The 20052-nt window shown below is 42.8% G+C and overlaps 1 protein-coding gene across 6 annotated transcripts in view; it reads right to left on the bottom strand.

Annotated features, from left to right (window-relative positions):
- CHD6 (chromodomain helicase DNA binding protein 6) overlaps positions 1–20052 on the bottom strand; it is a 221366-nt gene that overhangs the window by 31537 nt on the left and 169777 nt on the right. For all 6 annotated transcript variants that reach the window (XM_031656781.1, XM_017944807.3, XM_003904734.5 and 3 more), the window contains 6 exons: positions 19354–19553; positions 18471–18630; positions 15433–15522; positions 13232–13335; positions 7009–7138; positions 4333–4393 (listed from right to left, as the gene is read on the bottom strand). In XM_031656781.1, coding sequence (XP_031512641.1) covers positions 4333–4393; positions 7009–7138; positions 13232–13335; positions 15433–15522; positions 18471–18630; positions 19354–19553 — 745 coding nt within the window. The remainder of the gene's footprint in view (positions 1–4332; positions 4394–7008; positions 7139–13231; positions 13336–15432; positions 15523–18470; positions 18631–19353; positions 19554–20052) is intronic.

The raw sequence follows: 20052 nt of genomic DNA on the forward strand, positions 1-20052 counted from the left end.
GTACAATAAACTGGAACAAAAACCAAAACAAAAAATGAAAACCCAAAACCCTCAACAGAAGGCTCAACAGCAGAATGGAGGAGGAAAAGAATCAGTGACCTCAAAGACAGAAAAATGGAAAGTACCCAATGCGAATAACAGAAAAAAAAATGAACAGAGCCTTAGAGACCCACGGGTCTATAACAAAATATCTAATCTTCATTTTATTGGTATCCCAGAAGGCAAGGAGAAAGAGGACAGGGCAGAAGAAATACTTGAAGAAATCATGGCTGAAAACGCTTCACATTTAGCAAAAGACAGAAATCAGACTTAAGAAGATGAGTGAATTCCAAATAGGGTAAACTCACAGAAATCCATAAACACATAAAATCATAAACTTCTGAAAACTAAAGTCCAAGAAAAAATCCTTAAGGCATCAAGAGAGAAAAGACACATTACCAATAGGGGAAAAGAGCTTGAATGACAAATTTCTCATCAGAAACCATGGAGGCCAGAAGGAAGCAGCAGAACATTAAGAGCTGAAAGAAAAGAACTATCAACCCAGAATCCTCCATTTGGTGAAAATATCCTTGGGGAATAAAGGGGACATTAAGACATTCTCAGATGAGAAAAACGAAGGATATTAAGACATTCTCAGATGAAGAAAAATTAAGAGAACTGACAGTTCTCTAGTCTACCTTAAAAGAACAGCTAAAGAGATTTCTCTAAACAGAAAGAAAACAATAAAAGAAGGAACCTTGGAACACTAGGAAGAAAAAGAACACAGTAAAAAAAATATGGGTAAATATAGCATACTCTCCTTCTCCTCTTGAGTTTTCTAAGCGATGTTTGATAGTTGAGGCAAAAATTTTACCATTATCTGATAAGAAATGGTTAAGACAACTATATCACAAATGGGAGAGGATAAAGGAACAAAAATGGAAGGTTTCTACACTTCACTTAAGCTGATAAAATGATTGTATTAGTAGACTGTGATACATTACATATAAATATACGAAACACCTAGAAGCATTAAAAGGCTAAAAAATATAGATAAATCGAAAAAAATCATACAAAATGCTCATGTAAACCAGAGGAAGGCAGGAAAAATAAAAAATCAGGGAAAACAAAGACAATAAAATGACAGGCTTAAGCTTTAATGTATCAATAATTACATTAAGTGTAAATGGTCTGAATAATACTGACTAGAAGACAGAGACTGGCAGAGCATATTAAAGATTATGATCTACTCGTATGCTATCTATAGGAAACTTACTTCAAATACAATAAAGTCAGGTTGAAAGTAAAAGAATAAAAAAGTTATATTTATGCACACATTAATCAAGGGAAAGTAGCCATATTAATTTATCAGATAAAGTACACTTCAGAGCAAAGAAAATTACCAGAGACAAGAGAGAGACATTATATATAATGATAACAGGGTCAATTTGCCAAGAACATGTAATTCTCTCTATACATTTTTTTGAGACAGAATCTTGCTCTGTTGCCCAGGCTGGAGTGCAGTGGCACGATCATGGCTCGCTGCAACCTCTGCCTTCCGGGTTCAAGTGGTTCTCATGCCTCAACCTCCTAAGTAGCTGGGATTACAGGCATGCGCCACCATGCCTGGCTAATTTTGTATTTTTTGTAGAGATGGGGTTTCACCATGTTGGTCAGGCTGGTCTCAAACCCCTGGCCTTAAGCGATCTGCCTTCTTTGGCCTCCCAAAGTGCGGGGACTACAGGCATGAGTCACCGTGCCCAGCAAGAACATATAATTCTAAATGTGTATGCACCAACCAGAGCTGCAAAATATATGAAGCAAAAACTGATAGAACTGAAAGGAGAAATAAATAAATCCACAATTATAGTTGGAGGCTTCAATATTCCTCTCTCAACAACTGATGAAACGACTAGACAGATAATCAGTAAGGATACAGAAAAACTCAACATCATCATCGACCAATAGGACCTAGTCAACATTTATGAAATGCTGCATCCAACGACACCAAAATGCATATTCTTTTCAAGTGCCCATGGAATGTATACCAAGATATACCATAACCTGGGCCATAAAACAAACTTAATAAATTTAAAACAACTGATATCATATAGAATGATTATAATAGAATCAAACTAGAGATCAGTAACAGCAAGTTAATGGGGAAATCTCCAAACACTTGGACACTAAATAACAAACACCTAAATAATTAATGGAACAAGGGAAATTTAAAAAAATACATTAAACTGAATGCAAGTGAAAATACAATGCAAAATTAATGAAGCATAACTAAACCAAGGCTGAGGGAAATTTATAGCACTAAATGCATGTATTAGATAAGCAGAAAAGTTTCAAATCAATAATATAGAAACTCCCACCTCAAAAACTTAGAAAAGGGCTGGGCACAATGGCTCATGCCTGTAATTCCAGCACTTTGGGAGGCCGGAGAGGGAGGAATGCTTGAACCCAGGGGTTCCATACTAGCCTGGGCAACATAGCAAGACCCTGTCTCTACAAAAAATAGAAAAATAGAAAAAATTAGCTAGGTGTGGTGGTAGGACCTGTGGTCCCTACTACTTGGGAGGCTGAGCTGCGGGCATCACTTGAGCCTGGGAGGTCGAGGCTTTAGTGAGCTATGACTGCATCACCACACTCCAGTCTAGGTGAAAGAGTGAGACCCTAAGTCAAAAAAAAAAAAAAAAAAAAAAAAAGTAAATGAAGAGGTATATAGTAAGATTCAGTACTGTAAAAACTCAATGAAGATGCCAATTCTCCCCAAAGTGATATAAAGGTTTAAAGCAATGCCTATCAAAATCCCAGCAACAGTTTCTGTGGATAAGATTATCTTAAAATTTATATGGAAAGCCAAAGGAACAAGAAAAGCAAAAACAATTTTGAAAAAGAAGAAAAATGTGGGAGGTATCAATCTATCAAATTTTAAACCTTATGGTATTACGGAACTCAAGATTATGTGCTACTGGCAGAGGAAAAAGACAAATAGATAAATGGAAAACAGCGGAGAACTCAGAAATAGAACCCACAAATACGCCAAACTGATTTTTCATTTTTTTAAAAACATTTTTCGTAGAGACAAGGTCTCACCATGTTGTCCAGGCTAGTCTTGAACTCCTGGGCTCAAGGGATCCTCCCTAAAAACACACACCTACAGGGTGGGAGAAAATACTTGCAAAGTACGTATCTGACAAAAGACTAGTATCTAGAATATATAAAGAACTCTAGAAAATCAACACTAAAACAATGAAATTAGAATACAGGCAAGGGACATAAACATTTCACTGAAAAGGATATACAGATGGCGATTAAACACATAAAAGATGTTCAACATCATTTAGCCATCAGAGAAATGCAAATTAAAATCACAACAAGATATTATACACACCTACCAGAATGGCTCAAGTAAATAATAGTGACCACACCAAATGTCGGTGAGGATGGAGAATACAGAGAAAGTGGATCTCTCATGCATTGTTAGTGGCAGTGTAAAATGGTACAGCCACTCTAGAAAACAATTTGGCAATTTCTTAAAAAACAAAACATGTAACTATCATATGACCCAGCAATTACACTCCTGGGCATTTATCCCAGAGAAATGAAAATGTATGTTCACACAAAAATCTATATGCAAATGTTTACAGTGGACTTAATAGTCAAAAACTGGAAACAACCCAGATGTCCTTCAATGGATGAATGGTTGAACAAACTGTGGTTCCTCCAAACCACTGAATACTACTCAGCAGTGAAAAGGAATGAACTGTTGATACAGAAAACCACCTTGATGAATCCCAGGGAATTATTCTGTGTGAAAAAGCCAATCCCCAAAGTTTACATACTATATGATTCCATTTATAGAACATTCTTAAAATGACAAAATCATAAAAAATAGAGAACGGATGAGTGGTTGCCAGGAATTTAAAGAGGGGTGAAGGCAGAAGGAAGAGGATATGGTTATAAGACAGCAACAGGATGAATCTTTGTGGTCATGGAAATGTCCTGTATCTTGACTCTATCTATATCGGTATCCTGATTGTGATACTGTACTACAATATTGCAAGACGCCACTATGAGGGGAAACTGGATAAAAGGTGTATGTGATTTCTGTATTATATTTTGTGACTGCTTCTGAAATATATAGTTATCTCAAAATAAAAAGTTTAATTAGAATAAAAATGCAATTGCAGTCTGTATATTTTAAGTTTTTATAATAAAATGTTGAGGAAAATGCAATGTAACTGTAGCAATGCAATCAAGTTCCCCCAGATCACTACCAAGATAGGAATTTCTTTCTTAATATGAAAGACAGTGTAGACAACCAATACTGCACATTTGACTCACCATTTGTTTCTGGAGGCCATCTACTTTGTCCTCAGCATTGTCTTCTTTGTCTGTGTTGCCTCTAAATAAAAGTAAAAAAAACGCATCACATACTACCTAGGTCCCCCTTATCCACAGTTTCAGTTACCCTGGTCAACCACAGTCCAAAAACACTAAGATATTTTTGGGGAGAGACAGGGCGAGAGAGAGATCACATTTACATAACTTGTATTACGGTATATTGTTATAATTGTTCTATTATTGTTGTTGTTAATCCCTTACTGTCCCTAATTTATAAATTAATCTTTATCATAGGTATGTTTATATAGGAGAAGACACAGTTTATACAGGGTTTGGTACTATCTGAAATTTCGGGTATCCTCCATGAATAAAGGAGGACTTCCGAGTCAGCCCTCTGTATCCACGGAGGATTGGTTCTCGGATCCTCAGGGATACCAATATCGGCAGATGATCAAGTCCTTTGGTTGGCCCTCTGTGTCTGAGAGTTCTGCATCCACAGACAAGGAGGGCTGACAATAGATCCCTTCTACCACAGGCATTCCAAGTCTTAGTTTTTCCCTCTCTTGTGGGAGAACTCAAGAGATACTGAGAATGAAAGAAACTATCACCAAACAGTCACCACTTCTACAGGCAAGGACCTTTATTCAACTGAGACTGCAGCATGAGGCTCATGTCTACTCAGGCAAGTTCAGAAAAAGGTAATTCCTGCCCATCAAGACTCATCTGAACAAGTGACTCTGATAAAAGAACACACTCTAGAAACTGAAGGCTGTGCACATCAAATGAGGCCTAATGTTGCAACTCCCTGGTCACAGTAGGACGAATCTTCCCACAGAATCACATTTGGCAAAAATCACTCCTTGGCTTGGAAGGAAGCTCTGTTGTCACTGGTTAACAAGGACATTTTCCCCTTGTTACCATCAGACCCTTGACGCTAGCTCAGCTGCCTAATGTCTTCTCTTTTGTAAGCTTAACTACTGCTGATGCCTACCTGTTTTTCATGATTCTTTTAAAAACTGACTTTGAGGGTGGGTGCAGTGGCTCACGCCTGTAATCTCAGCCCTTTGGGAGGCTGAGGTGGGCGGATCACCTGAGGTCAGGAGTTCGAGACCAGCCTGGCCAACATGGTGAAACTCCGTCTCTACTAAAAATATAACAACTCGCCAGGCGTGGTGGTGGGTGCCTGTAATCCCAGCTACTCGGGAGGCTGAGGCAGGAGAACTGCTTGAAACCGTGAGGCGGAGGCTGCAATGAACCGAGATCATGCCACTGCACTTCAGCCTGGGTGAAAGAGTGAGACCTCATCTCAAAAAACAAAACAAAACAAAACAAAACAAAAAACCACACAAACAAAAAAACCCCCCAAAAAACTGACTTTGATATATTCCTGTCCCAAATATTCTTGTCCTTGCTGCTCAAGTCCTAGAGGCAAGATAAGCTCCTGGCTTTACTGCTTAACCGCAGAAAGAAAAGCCAACCCACAAAAAATAGCCTTTATGCCACATTCAGGCACCCATCCAGGGAGTGTTTTCCCTGAATCACTGAATGTAACATGAGAATCACCAGTCATATGGGTCTTTGTTAACATCTCCCAGAATGCATCTCTGTTATCTGTCCTCAAGAAACATGCTGGGGCAGCTGAAGTGATTATCAGGGGTTAAGGACAGATGGAAAATGCACTGCACACTTTTCTTGACCTGAGCAAATAGTTAGGGGCTCCTGGCAGTGCCACAGTCCTGGGCAACGCAAAGCAGTATCTGCTACTTTTGGGGAGAAACTAAGAGATAAATGCTATGTTTTGGCCGGGCGTGGCGTCTCACGCCTGTAATCCCAGCACTTTGGGAGGTTGAGGTGGGCGGATCACGAGGTCAGGAGTTTAAAACCAGCCTGGCCAACATGGTGAAACCCCGTCTCTACTAAAAATACAAAAATCAGCTGGGCATGGTGGCGCGTGCCTGTAGTTCCAGCTACTCAGGAGGCTGAGGCAGGAGGATTGCTTGAACGCAGAAGGCGGAAGTCGCAGTGAGCCAAGATTGTGTCACTGCACTCTCGCTTAGGCGACAAAGCAAGACTCCATCTCAAAAAAAAAAAAAAAAAAGCTATGTTTTCAAAAAATAGATATAATTTGAAGAACTACAATTTTTAGCTGTTTATTTAGTTTTCCTATGTATTTATGTCAAGAGTAAATAAAAATCAGTCAAAGGAGATGCTTTCCATACTTTTTTGCACAGAATCCATGGACAAGCTGAAATGCCATGGCCGTCAAGGAGCGGCCCCTAAATCCATCTTGCTCAGGGACTATGCAATCCTTAGACAATACTGGAATTTCAGCTGAGGAACTAGTTCAAAGTCAGGAAGGCTGTGCTTGTGTCTGTTCTTAGCTTTCTGCCAGGCATGGGAGGTCTGAATTCTTCCACAGGAATCCTCTGACCAGACAAGGGATGGGCATGGTTAAAAAGCTGGGCAGGCTTTTAGAAAGGTGGGCAGCCTGGGGAACTCATGAGGAACAGGAACCGGTATTTGGTTCATATTATGAAAAACAGCGGCAGTGTGGCAAGGTGTAGGGCGATGCCAGACACTGAGGAAGAGATACAAAGTGTGCTGGGTGTATGAGGAAGGGGTCACAGATCGGTGGCATGGCACGTCACATCAGGGCTGGCCCACATGGCTTCTCACCTTTCAGGAATGTCTGAAGTCCCATCCGTAACACCCTGTTCTGCAGAAAGGGACTTCTCATCGGGCATCCCAACTTTCTCCAGGAAGCAAAGTGCTGGGTCTGCTCGCATGGCATTGTACCTTTCATAACCTGATCAAGAGTGGTGAGAAATGCCCGAAGTCACGTTAGAACTCACAATATTTGCTTTGGGCACTAGTCTTTTTGTTTTCCTTATTTAGTAAAGAACAAAACAAACACATAAAAAAAACTTATTTAAGATTAATGAGATCCTATAAGACTATCAGGGAAAGATCCTGGTGCTAAAGTGGACACCTTTGAGTAGTGTTTGACCAATAAACAATGGCTTACAGAAATACTCAGTGTCCACGAAAAGATGCAACTGTACAGATACAATTCTGTTTGCTGCTTCCTGTGAGTTGGTTTTGCAACTTCTTCCCCCATCCTCAACACTGGATACCTTGTTATGTCCTTAGTGGGCCTTGTTTTCTTATAGCTCACTTTTATCCCATGTGTTGGAAAGGGAAGCTGAACAACATGATGGATGGCAGGACTGAAATATAAAGAGAACTATGATGATTGTTTATTGCATTAAGACAGACCTGTGGCCTCTGTATCACAAACTTAGTACGAATCTTAATCCACACTGGCCAGGGCTTTGGAATTGCTCCTCATCACACCCCAAAGTTAACAACAGACAGTGTTTTGACCCCGAAGAGGGGCCTCAAAAAGGAAACAAAACAATTTTAATAACCCTCATTTTCAGTTTGATAAAGTCTATGAGTGAGGATTTATTTTATTGAACCTAATGTACTCTTAGAATGAGACAGCATTTGGCCACATAAAAGGCAGAGTCCCCATGACAGGAGATGGAAGAGCTGAGTGTAAGTAAGAACCAGCCTGGCTCTTAGGAACAAACCTGATTTTACTGTGTTTGGTATTTCATCTCTATCTTGGTTTTTGTTCTCATATCACTGTTGATGCAGTTGTATCCTTCACGCTGTAGGTAGCACCTGGTTCTTTTCCCTGAGGAGCTGTGGGTAGCTGATCTTTTAAATTCACAGTGGCTCTCCTGCCATCTCCATGACAGGTGCTGCCCACATGAGGTACCTGGCATGAGAAGCTCTGCAGTGCCTTATGTTCTTTACTCACTTATTCCTTACGGCAATTACTTGACTGCTCTAAGTCTTTCATGAGGTCGTGTGCTTCCTAGGGGCAGAACCTGTACCTATTTTTGCTCATCATTATATAGTCAGTATCTAGCAAAGGGCCTGACACGGTACAGACTGAACAAATAACTGACCAGATGAGTCGATTTTGCCTAGATTATTTCTCTTCAAATCATTGTCGTAGGAAGAAGAATCGCTCTCACCCTTTCCCCATGTTCCTGTCTCAGCTCACATCAAAACAGAAACTTCCCCAATACTCCTTTTAAGGACGTTCCAGTCAGTTTCTCCACCTGCTCCTCATGAAGAGAGGGGTAATTTAAATGACAGGTGAGATGGTGAAATCCTTCCCTTACTGTCCCCTTACTACTGAGGGAGGCCAACTGTCCAGGAGTATACCACCTTCACACTCTGTGCTCAGGCATGGAACGTGCTGGGACCCTCTCTGACCTGGGCAAGCTTCTATTCTGTAGACTTTCTCTTGTCATGTGTGGATCTGAAGCCTAGAGACAGATTCAGTAATTTTATTTCTCAATTAGGTGTGAAGCTGGAGGCAAGGAAGAATGACTATTTTAGTCCCCTAGAAAACCCTAACAACTGTACTGAAAAGAGGCCAGTAGGAGCTGCAACAGCAATACAAAGACAAACAGCAATGTGACAGGCCTGTGAGGGGGTGTCCGCTGCCTGCCTCTTTTCACTTAGTCTATAAGCTGCTCTCTAAGAATATCAACAGAAATACTAAAGTCTGTATGTCATGGAAAATTTCACAGATCCAGGCTACCTTGGAGGGGCAGTAGTCACTCAACCCAACTGAGCTGTCAAGGGCATCATTTAGAATAGGTTTGCCACAGAAGCCTTCTTGCTGCAGGCTAAAGCTCCAACCAATAACTAAGCCAGTGCTAATGGGGTCAGCTTGGAGATGGATCCATGGCTATATTCATCTCATTTAACAGGGTTACAGCAGGCTATGTCTGGAGTGGACTAAAAGATCCACAAGGCCAGGCATGGTGGCTCACGCCTGTAATCCCAGCACTTTAGGAGGTGGAGGCAAGAGGATTGTTTTGAGTCTAGGAGTTCGAGACCAGTCTGGGCAACATACGAGCTCCCCTCTTTACAAAAAATTAAAAAAAAAAAAATTAGCCAGGCATGGTGGTGTGCACCCGTAGCCCCAGCTACTTGGGAGGCTGAGGTGGACGGATCACTTGAACCTGGGAGTTCAAGGCTACAGTGAGCTGTGATCATGCCACTGTGCTCCAGCCTGAGTGACAAGAGTGAGACCCTGTCTCTTAAAAAAAAAAAAAAAAAAAAAAAAAGGCTGGGCGCGGTGGCTCAAGCCTGTAATCCCAGCACTTTGGGAGGCCGAGACAGGTGGATCACGAGGTCAGGAGATCGAGACCATCCTGGCTAACCCGGTGAAACCCCGTCTCTACTAAAAAATACAAAAAAAAAGAATTAGCCAGGCGTGGTGACAGGTGCCTGTAGTCCCAGCTACTCCGGAGGCTGAGGCAGGAGAATGGCGAGAACCCGGGAGGCAGAGCTTGCAGTGAGCTGAGATCCGGCCACTGCACTCCGGCCTGGGCGACAGAGTGAGCCTCCGTCTCAAAAAAAAAAAAAAAAAAAAAAGATTCACAAAACCTCAGTCAACGAACAGTCATGTGTTTCTTAACAAAGAAAATGGTTGCAGCCCTACAGCTCATACTGAACCAAGGCATGCAGGTGAAGTGAAGAGGGCTTCCTGACACAATATCCCTGAAAAGTGAACACTAGACAGACTGGCTTTCTGAAAATGGCTGAGTATCTGAGAAGCTGTCACCTGGTAAGACATGTTGTGTGTGCTTGGTTATACTGTGATGAGGGCTAAGATTAGAAAGGGGTGGTCAGATGTGCTACCTAGACGAGGACAGGTCTAAGACTAAGCTCATGGAATAGGTAGCAGCCAGGCAGGGGCAGGATCTGATGACTCTGGAGGGTGCCAAGGAGGATGGGCCCATGAGGCATCTGTCCAACCTCATCTAAGTTGACTCCAACGTAACCATCCAACTAAACTGATCTGGCCCTATGCAGAGTCTGCATTTATGGCTTAGGATTAGTCTCTTAGCACTGAAAACAGAGGCTGTTTCTTCTCTTGTCTTTATAGCATTATCTGCTAAACTCATCCTGTACAATGAGATGAAGTGTCATCTTTTTTTTTTTTTTTTTTTTTTTTTTTTTTTTTGAGACGGAGTCTCGCTCTGTCGCCCAGGCTGGAGTACAGTGGCCGGATCTCAGCTCACTGCAAGCTCCGCCTTCCGGGTTTACACCATTCTCCTGCCTCAGCCTCCCGAGTAGCTGGGACTACAGGCGCCCGCCACCACGCCCGGTTAGTTTTTTGTATTTTTTAGTAGAGACGGACGGGGTTTCACCATGTTAGCCAGGATGGTGTCGATCTCCTGACCTCATGATCCGCCCCTCTTGGCCTCCCAAAGTGCTGGGATTACAGGCTTGAGCCACTGCGCCCGGCCCTGAAGTGTCATCTTAACATCTCACAGGTATGATCAGGAAAAACAATTTATACTCCGCAAACCTGCTTCAATGAGCAGAAGAGTTTGGGAGCGACCTTATGTATCATCTGGGCTGACTCTATCTCCAATATGAGACTAAGAGATCAACTGATTAATCCCAATACCCTGAATGGTGATTAGGGATTAGGAAACTAGAAGGTGGAGCACCAAAAATAACTTGTCTTTTCCAGGTGAGAAAGTGTCTTGGACCTCCTTAGATTCCTGTCCACTTTTACACATTCTGAGGCTGTGTCCTTTGCATGAGAATTATTAATTCTATCTTCCTGGTGAGTTGTATCTATCATCATTGTGTAATGACCCCCTTTCTTCCAAATTATGCTTTTTGCCTCACAGACTGTGTGTGATATTGATTTGCCTTACCGGGTTGTTGTTAGTATTTTCTGGGCATGTCTTGTTTCACCTCTTGGATGTCAACCTCACTCTGTCCTCTACGTCTCATCTTCTCTTTCATGTCTTCATCTCTTTATCTCTCAGGGATCTGTTTCTTTAGCTCTGCTTTCTTGGACCAGAGAGCTTTTTCTTGCTTCCCTTTCCTGGAGGGGCAACCCTTTCAAGGCCATGTTTTCCATTTCTGTGGGTATTAAAAACCCAGTCCCTCTGGTCCACTGTCATATTGGCCCCTAAGCTTTCAGTTCTGCTTTAAATGACCTCTGCATTTGGGGACTTGCCTTTATTTCTTCCAAGTCCTGATCTGCTTTGATTTTCTGTATGTCTATGGTGGGCGTGTTGGGGTGGGGGAGGAAGAAGTAGCAGCATGTAAATTCTATCTGCCATACTTCTGGGACTTCAGATGTGTTCTCTTTTCACAGCATGTTGTTGCCATGCAGGGATTTGACAATGTGCCCTAAAACCACCACTGAAATGAGACCCAGGGTCACTGGACCTTCCCCCACACACCAAATTCAGATGCTCTGGAATCTGGCTGTCTTTAGCAGCCTGTCGTCTTCTGGGGTCCTTCCAAAACTAGGTTAAACCAAGTCTGGGTTGCACTGTGGTCCCCTGTGACTAACAGGGAGGTCACACACTTCTTTCTACTTTGGAGCTGAGTTCTATCCCTGCACTGTCCAACAGAGGAGCCACTAACAGATGCTAGTAACAGATGCTAAAATAACAACAAACAACAGAGGAGCCATGGGGCTATTTAAATTTGAATTAATTAAAAGTACATACAAATACACTTGCTCAGTTACATTAGTCACACTGTAAGTGCTCAACAGCCACACAGGGCTAGTGGCTTCCACAGCAGACAGTGCAGAATTAGGGCATTTCGATCATCGCATGTAGTTCTACTGGACAGCACCGCTTTAGCCTAACCCCAGTGGTTTGACAAAGAGTTCTCAGCAGCACTGCACCACTGAAGCCTGCATTCTCAATACCAGCATCCAAGTTTTGAGTGGATTCCAAATTAAAATATGTATAGGCATGGTTGTTACTTAAATATAGCTGGTTAGCCTGTAAAAGTTGAAGAATTCCCTTTAAAGAACATGCATTAGAAAGTTAACAACCTTCCAAAGGCAGAGTAATATGGTAGAGTGGAATAGCACCTAGCACCTATTATGTACCAAGCACTGTTCTAGGTGGTCTACATTTACTGTAATATTTAATCTTTAAACAATCCCTAGGTAGGCTGTTTTGATACTGTATCTCCTCCATTGTATAGATGAGAAAATAAGTCAGAGAAGCTTATGACTTGCCCAATGTCACACATCTAGTAAGCAGTGGAGTTGATAGCTAAAGCCAGGTATACCTAATTCTTTTCACTTTAAACCTTGCTCCTCATTTTAAAATTTCTGTTGATTCACCTGGCAGGGAAAGTGTCTATCAGGCATACTATGGGTGACTATCACTTGACCCTTTCATCATTCATTTTAATGGTTGGCAGCTGGCTGAAAGCAAGGGCAGCTGTTTAAAACACTGCCAGAGATGAAGAAAGGGAGCACACACTTGTTTTTCTAAGTGTTTAAAAAACCTCTCAGTCCCCTTTAGTGGCTCAATTACCAAAGTGTTAAAAAAGATAGTCTATGCTATCTTCTGTGCTTAGTTTTTTAAATGCCAATGGAGTAAAAGATACATACTAGGAATATACAGGTTGTCTAGAATGACCTTATAATTCTGCACATATATGAAATACTGAAACTTAGCGTTTCCCACCATTTATTTACTCCTTCATTCAAGGTACCTACTATGTGCCAGGCATTGGAACTATTAGAGGCAGTCCCATATCTGACAGCATGGACAAGCAAGGGAGGAAGATATATACCAAACAGGTTCTTTGTGGCCTGAATATTCCTCAATAACACAATATTTGCAGTATTATTGTGAGCCATATATTCATCTGGTGGAAATTCCAACGGGGCAGTGGTGAAGCTCTACTTTTTGAGATGAATGTGTAACAGAATGATGGAGTTTTGCAGGAACATGCCGAGCTTAGAGCGGCTGAGCTCATCCTTCCTGGGGGAAACTGATCCAGAAGGGAACGCCTTTAGAGAAATACACACCATGCTTGAACACGCCAATGAGAAGGGACTTATCGGCTTCAGCATCCCACCAATCCACTGGGATCTCCATGTAGTCGATGTCGGGCAGAGGCACATCCAGCTCCCTAGGGAAGGAAGGGCGTAGACTCAAAACAACACAAAAGCTACTGGCCCAACCCTGGTATTGGGCCACAGTCCTAGTGGCATGCTGAGATGCTAAGGTAACAATAAACAATAAAGAGTTAGGAAGGCTGTGGGTCATCGTTTCTGAACCAGAGCTTTGCATGAGAATCACTTAGGGAGTGATTTAAGCATAAGTACTTGATTTCCAGGCTCCACCTTTGACAGCCTGACACAGTCTTGAAGCACCTCTTGGAGAACCCAATGTCAGTTGGTCCAGGGTGGCATTTTGGGATCCACATGTATGGAGTTCTAATGTGCACCTTATGTGAACCACAGCAAAGGCCATTGATATATTGGACATCTGAAGGTAGAGCTTCCCCAACAGTTGAATTCATACATGATTGAATGTTTAAAATAGTACCCAAATCATCGTGGCTCAGTATGTTGCCGCAACAAGTAGAGATCTTACGTACCATTTAAGAATAAGAGTCCACTCTGGAACAAGTGGGTATATCAGGAGGCCTTTCAGAGTGTAAGTGCCATAACAGGTGGCACCTCCTGGCAGTGGTCTATTAGATTAAAAATGATCAAAAACTGCATTGCTCCTGGCCAAAGGGATGCACATAACTCACCCTAGGCCAGACATGCAGGTGTTAGCCCCTCTCTGAGTTTCTGTCTGTGTTTTGAGAGCTCATATAAACCCTAAGTTCACTGTCCTCATTCATCTGAGTACAGTCCTCGCTCTTTAAGGCTTTGGGGTTTAGGGAATAGCATGCACCTGGATGGCTTCTCCCTCCCCCTCCAGCTGCCTCCGAAGTTTCTTCTTCCATCAGGCTCTTACTGTGACACAGGACTGAATGCTCCCTACCAGGCCCAGCTTCCTCTGTGGGGGTAGTGTTTCCTGATCCCCACCTTTCCAGGGATCCATGGCTCTGCCTGCACAGTGCCATGGCTGAATGACTTCTCTGGGATGAACTGCTGTTCATGTCTCATGGCAACTTCTCCACAAGAAGGTATTCAACCTTAACAGGAGCAGTAAGAGACAGAGGAATGCAGAGGAAGGAAGAGGGTGGGCAGCGGATTTACTCTCTCTGTGTTCTACCTAGCTACCACCTATGACTTCCTACACATGACAGCGGTTAAGTTCAGACTACTAACACCTGATGGAAATTATCAGGCGGAATTCTGCTGCATTTATATGACTCAAATTGAACCTGTCTATCAAACACACAACCTCCCCATCCCTGCTGGAAATTACAACAGTGACTCTGAAAGGCATAAAAAGTGACAACAGTTGCTGAGAAGCCTGGCTCTGATTACAAGCTGCCCCATGGGTAGGGTTGTCTATGTCCCTCCGTCTTACTTTAGAGCTCCTATGAACTCTAGAGACACTAGCATTGCTCAAAGGAAAGCAAGAGAAAGAAGAAAACATGGCCACAGGTAATCTCAACACAAAATCCGAGTATCAGCACTCCTGGTATTCTCTAGGAATGACAGGTGTGCACAGGGCTAGCAAACTGCACCTGGTGGCCCCATTTACAAACTGGGTCTTTCTGACAGCTTTATTAAGGGCCAGCTGAGAACTTGGTAGCCTCACTCTTGGAAATCTTGGGATACTCCCACAGGATTCTATAGCTTTCAAAACACTAATTTGCAAAACTAACATGCAACAAATCAAATAGGCCGCACATATTCATATGATCAGCAAATAAAAGAAATGCGTATATGAGTACTATTGCTAAGAATGGGATGGTGGGTAAAACTTCCAGTCTATACATGTCAGATCAGTAACTGACACTCATTCTACAGTAAATGACTGTTTTAAAAGAAAATTTACAACACTTTTGAGGGAAATAAAATGAACTAACTCACCAAAAGCTAGGTTTCTAAGAAATGGTTTTCTCCTTTATTTTATTTGTAGATGACCTGATGAATTGTCCTTATTCTACTTGCCTGTTCTCCCATCCGGGTCACTGGTCCTGGGCAGGGGGTAGGAGGAACATGGGCCTCTTTAAGCACAGGCAAGTTTGGCCAGCTCCATGAATAGGCATTTTATGTCAATTCTTTAACGCTGACATGTTAAGTTTGATTTGCTTTACCTGGCAGGAGTTCCTTCAAATGCTTTCTCAGCTGCTTCTCCCAGTATTTCAGCTTTTAGGTAGTACAGCATCCGGACTCGCAAAAGTACTCTATGAAAGTTGAACACATTAATGCAAACAAATTAGAACCCATAACTATCTGTGAACCACATGCCCAAGTTAACACTGGGAAATTCTGGACATTCCCATGTAGTTAATATTATGAAGTAATAGAAGAGAAGGCACTAGAGAAACAAAACATTATGGCAGACATTATTATGCTCATTCCCATTTTACAAAAAAAAATGACTACATCAGTTATCTGTTAGATCATCCTGTGAGCCACAGGGGGCAGTAGGAACAGACAGCGCTTCTCATCTTTAAGAGTACTCACCCCTTCCATGTGGCCACAGTGACCTGTTAGGCAGAGGTGGCTTCTGAAAGGCCAGCTACTGAAGAGTGAGTAGGGTGAACAGTGGTGCTTTCAAACAGTTTCACTTGTACACAGTTAAATGAACAAATGAATAAAGGCAAGTGTCTATTTTTCATGGCAATATGTCTTCTCTTCTGAGGTGCTCAATTCATTTTTATTCTGTATGGACCACAATCAGGCTCCACGGGAATGCACCAAACATGTCTCAGACAAAGCAATTAAGCAAGTATTTGTCGGGCAACTACTATATGCTCTGCATCTTGCCGGATGCTATAGGTATGTAACAAAAGTAATGCCTTTCGCCATCGGAGGACCCTTGCCCACAAGCCGGCATCATGCTCTTGGGCATCCCAGCCTGCAGAGTCATGAGCCAATGCCCAGTCTGTGGTATTCTGTTATAGCAGCAGAAAATGGACTATGACAAAGGCCTCTAAGAAAGCGCAATTTCTATCTATTAGATCTGGGTAGAAAGTGCCCCTGTGGGCTCAAGTTGTAAGTGGAAACACAAAGTCAGAACTTATAGATTGCAGAGAACCCTTATTATCTCTGGTATACCATTTCTCATCTCAGCTGTCAATCAACTCAAATAATTCTGAGAGTATTTATTATTATTATTTTTTGAGATGGAGTTTTGCTCTTGTCGCCTAGGCTGGAGTGCAATGGTGCAATCTTGGTTCACTGCAACCTCCCGCTCCTGGCTTCAAGCTGTTCTCCTGCCTTAGCCTCCCAAGTAGCAGGGATTACAAGTGCCCGCCACCACATCTGGCTAATTTTTTACATTTTTAGTAGAGATGTGGTTTCACCATGTTGGCCAGGCTGGTCCTGAACTCCTGACCTCAGATGGTTCACCCGTCCTGGCCTCCCAAAGTGCTGGGATTATAGGCGTGAGCCACCGCACCCAACCTGTTTGTTTGTTTGTTTATTTTTAAAGCCCAGAGAATAAGAACTCTTAGGAATTTACAACCACTGCCAATCCTTAATTTGTAGATGGTCATAGCTGACAGCCTCCTTAGTAAAAACTGGAATAGAATGTCAGAGTCCTGCCTGCTGAGACTTAGCTCAATTAAAGTAGGGCTTTCCTGAAAATGTCTGTCTCCTTAAGACAGGGAGAGCTGTTTCCATTTCCATAAAGAAAAACAAATGTGTTGATGTCTGACAATATCTGCAGCATGAGAGAACAGAATTTAAAGCCAATAGTATTCAATTCTCCTCCAAATGGAAGGGAAATCAATTCAGAGGATGGATGGACAATTCCTTCTAGCCAGCCCCTCCTCCCAGCTGGCATCTGAACTCAAAGGGACACACAGCTGCAGCAGTTTTGTAACGCCCTTGGTTTAGCCAAAGAAAACAATCCATTAATATTTTGGATGGCGACATATCCTTTTTTTCTTTTTAAAAGTATTTTACTGATGTGAAATATACTTCCATAACGTGCACAATGCAAAAATGTATAGCTTAAAGAATTCCTACAAACAAAACATACATGTGTATTCAGCATCCAGATCAGGAAGCAGACTATTTTCCCTTAAGTCCCCTTGGTATTCCCTTCCAGTTACTATCCCACCCCCAGTGGATAACCATTATCCTGTCTGCTTTTAGCTTGGATTTGAAACAGTGCTTTTTCACTTTTTAAAAGTTCTTTAGATGATAATTTCATGGCTAAAATAATAATCGTGCTAATAATAACACATTGAGTGCTTACTGCTGTCTCTGAAGAGCTTGTACTTTTGTGTACAATAGTTTTTATTACAGTATTGGGCATGAGACTTATCTTCAAGTATTTGAGGTGATCAAGGGAAAGGATTAAACTTTATCTGTAAAAGAAAAAAAAAAAAAACACCACACAACCCAACAACTACAGAATCATTAAGAAGATGTTACAGGGAGATGGGAAAACCCAAGCAAAAGCTCTTAATCTATAAGGTAATAAATTCTTGATTACCAGAGGTGTGCAACCGGAGGCCCTCACACTGCCTACCAGGAATTCTGGGAAGATAACTCTTGCATGACTTTGACACGAATTAGATCGTTTCCAAGGGTCAGATATATTGCACAGTGGTGCAAATATCCATATGCAAACTTGCCACTGTTTTGTCGCTGAATGCCCTAAGTCCCCAAGACTAAACGACATGTGAACAAAGTTTCATTTTCAATCACTGTTTTCTTTTTGCTGCCCCCAGCTGTCAGCCTACAGACACAAAGCATCCTACCTCAAATGCATGCCTATCAAATAACTGAAGGCCATGAATGGCAACAGCAAACTGGAAGAGGAGGCTAAGAGTGGCAGTGACTAAGGCCACAATGTTCTGCCCTTGTTAATGTGACCTCAGGGGCAGAGGATGAACTGACTGGTTTTTGAGAGTCAAAACAGAAAAATCCTCAGGGGTATATGCAATGCGATGGCAGAGGGGCCAGGTTCTGTGGGAGAGCAGAGGTACTGTTAAAGGAGTTACAGGACCTGTAACATGAATTCTGACCCAGCTGAGATCACAGATAACGCATCCTGTCTTTCTAGACCTTGCATGGAAGCAGCACAAGAGCATGAAGCGGTCTCCCTGTGACGTTCCCAGGAATCGAAGCAGTCTGAGCCGGGCTGCCAACAGGGTATGGGAGGAGGGACACTCACTTGTTGCAGTGCTGTTTGAGATGTTTCTTATAGCCGTCATCATGCAAGACCACCTCGGGGTTGCAGGTGGCCAGCCAATCTGCATCCTTTAGCTCTGGGATTAGCAGCTGGTTCTTCGTCTTCTTCCCCTTCCTCCCTCTAGGGACTGGGGCAGACAAGCCTGAAACAGAAAGAGAGCATAGGGCAAGTGGATAGCCAAGGGGGGTTAAACATGAGTTTTAGAACAGAGCTGGACTGGGGTTTGTTAGAACAGAGTTGGGCTGTGGTCTGGATAGCAGACCCTACTCCTTAGCCCATAGGTGGTGGTGGTGGGAAGGCCATGCACTTGGTCTCCTCCTTAGTAAACAAACTCCAGGACCACTTAGTCTGTCAGTAAGAATCCAAGTACCCTGTGAGGATTAAGAAAGGTGTAACGTAACCTGTGCCCTTTGGGAACTACAACCTGGCTGGGAGAAAAGGAGTAATTGACTTGAAACTTCAAGGGGAGCCTTAACCAAGGACAGGGAAGAAGGAGTGTGGCACAAGAAACGGCACAGACAGAGGTGGGACAGGGACAGGATGGTGAAATGCAGAAGGCAAGTCAGAGAGCACTGGGTGTGCATCCCTAATTCAGAGGGGGAACCCATGTGAGATTCAGGTTAGTGGGTAGGACTAGATGTGGGAAACTTTAAGAGGGCCCAGTTGTACTTAAACAAAATATCACAGTTAACATTGGGAGATTCTGAGGCAGAACTGAAAGCAACATCTTTTCCCACTGGTAACATTCTGAAAAACACCTGAGAAAGAGAAGTCTCCCAAAGCACAGCCACACGGCCCTGCAGAGAAGAGGGAATGAAGTGCATGGGAATCTGTGCTTCTTAGGTGTGGCCCTGCCACCTCTCACCTGAGTGGTTCTGGAGGGTCTGGGCTTGCCCGTCTTTGGTAGGTGTGATCAGTTCCCAAATGAAACTCTTGATCTTCTCGTCCCCCTTATAATGTTTGACACAGTACACCAGGAGGGCACGGCAAATCATCTCCATGTCCTTCTCGTTCAGATGCCATTTGAATCGGCCATGAGTCAGGATGTCCTTCCACCGGCCCCAGCTGACAGTGGACATACAGACAGGTGTTGGAGGGAGGATGGGCCAGGCCATGCATGCAGCTTCCCCACAGGAGAAGAAACAAGAGCCATACATGCTTTTGTTCTCTGTAGGTCTGTTAATCATCCCAAGGGCTTTGTCCTGAAAGGCCTTTGAGGACCACCTGACTGTAGCACACTAAATATCACTAAGGTGGATGTTGGACACTGAGAACTTCATATGGCCACTACAATGTTAAACACGGAGGGACCAAAATACTGGGAGCAGGGAATAAATTTGGAATTAAAGAGTCCAGCAGCATTATTCAAAAGCAATGATGAGCTCACAGAAGCTGAACCTTTGATTTCTACCAGAGTCAAAGCCCCGCACGAATCATGCCTTGACTATAACATCTGTTGTGTGGACTCCTCATATATCCTTGGGGGATGGGGGGAAGCAGGAAATCAGTACCAGACAGCAAATTAGTACCAGAGATTTGCTGTGACAGGCATATGGAGAAAACC

This window comes from Papio anubis, chromosome 16, assembly GCF_008728515.1.
Source record: "Papio anubis isolate 15944 chromosome 16, Panubis1.0, whole genome shotgun sequence".
Taxonomy (NCBI): Eukaryota; Metazoa; Chordata; class Mammalia; order Primates; family Cercopithecidae; genus Papio; species Papio anubis.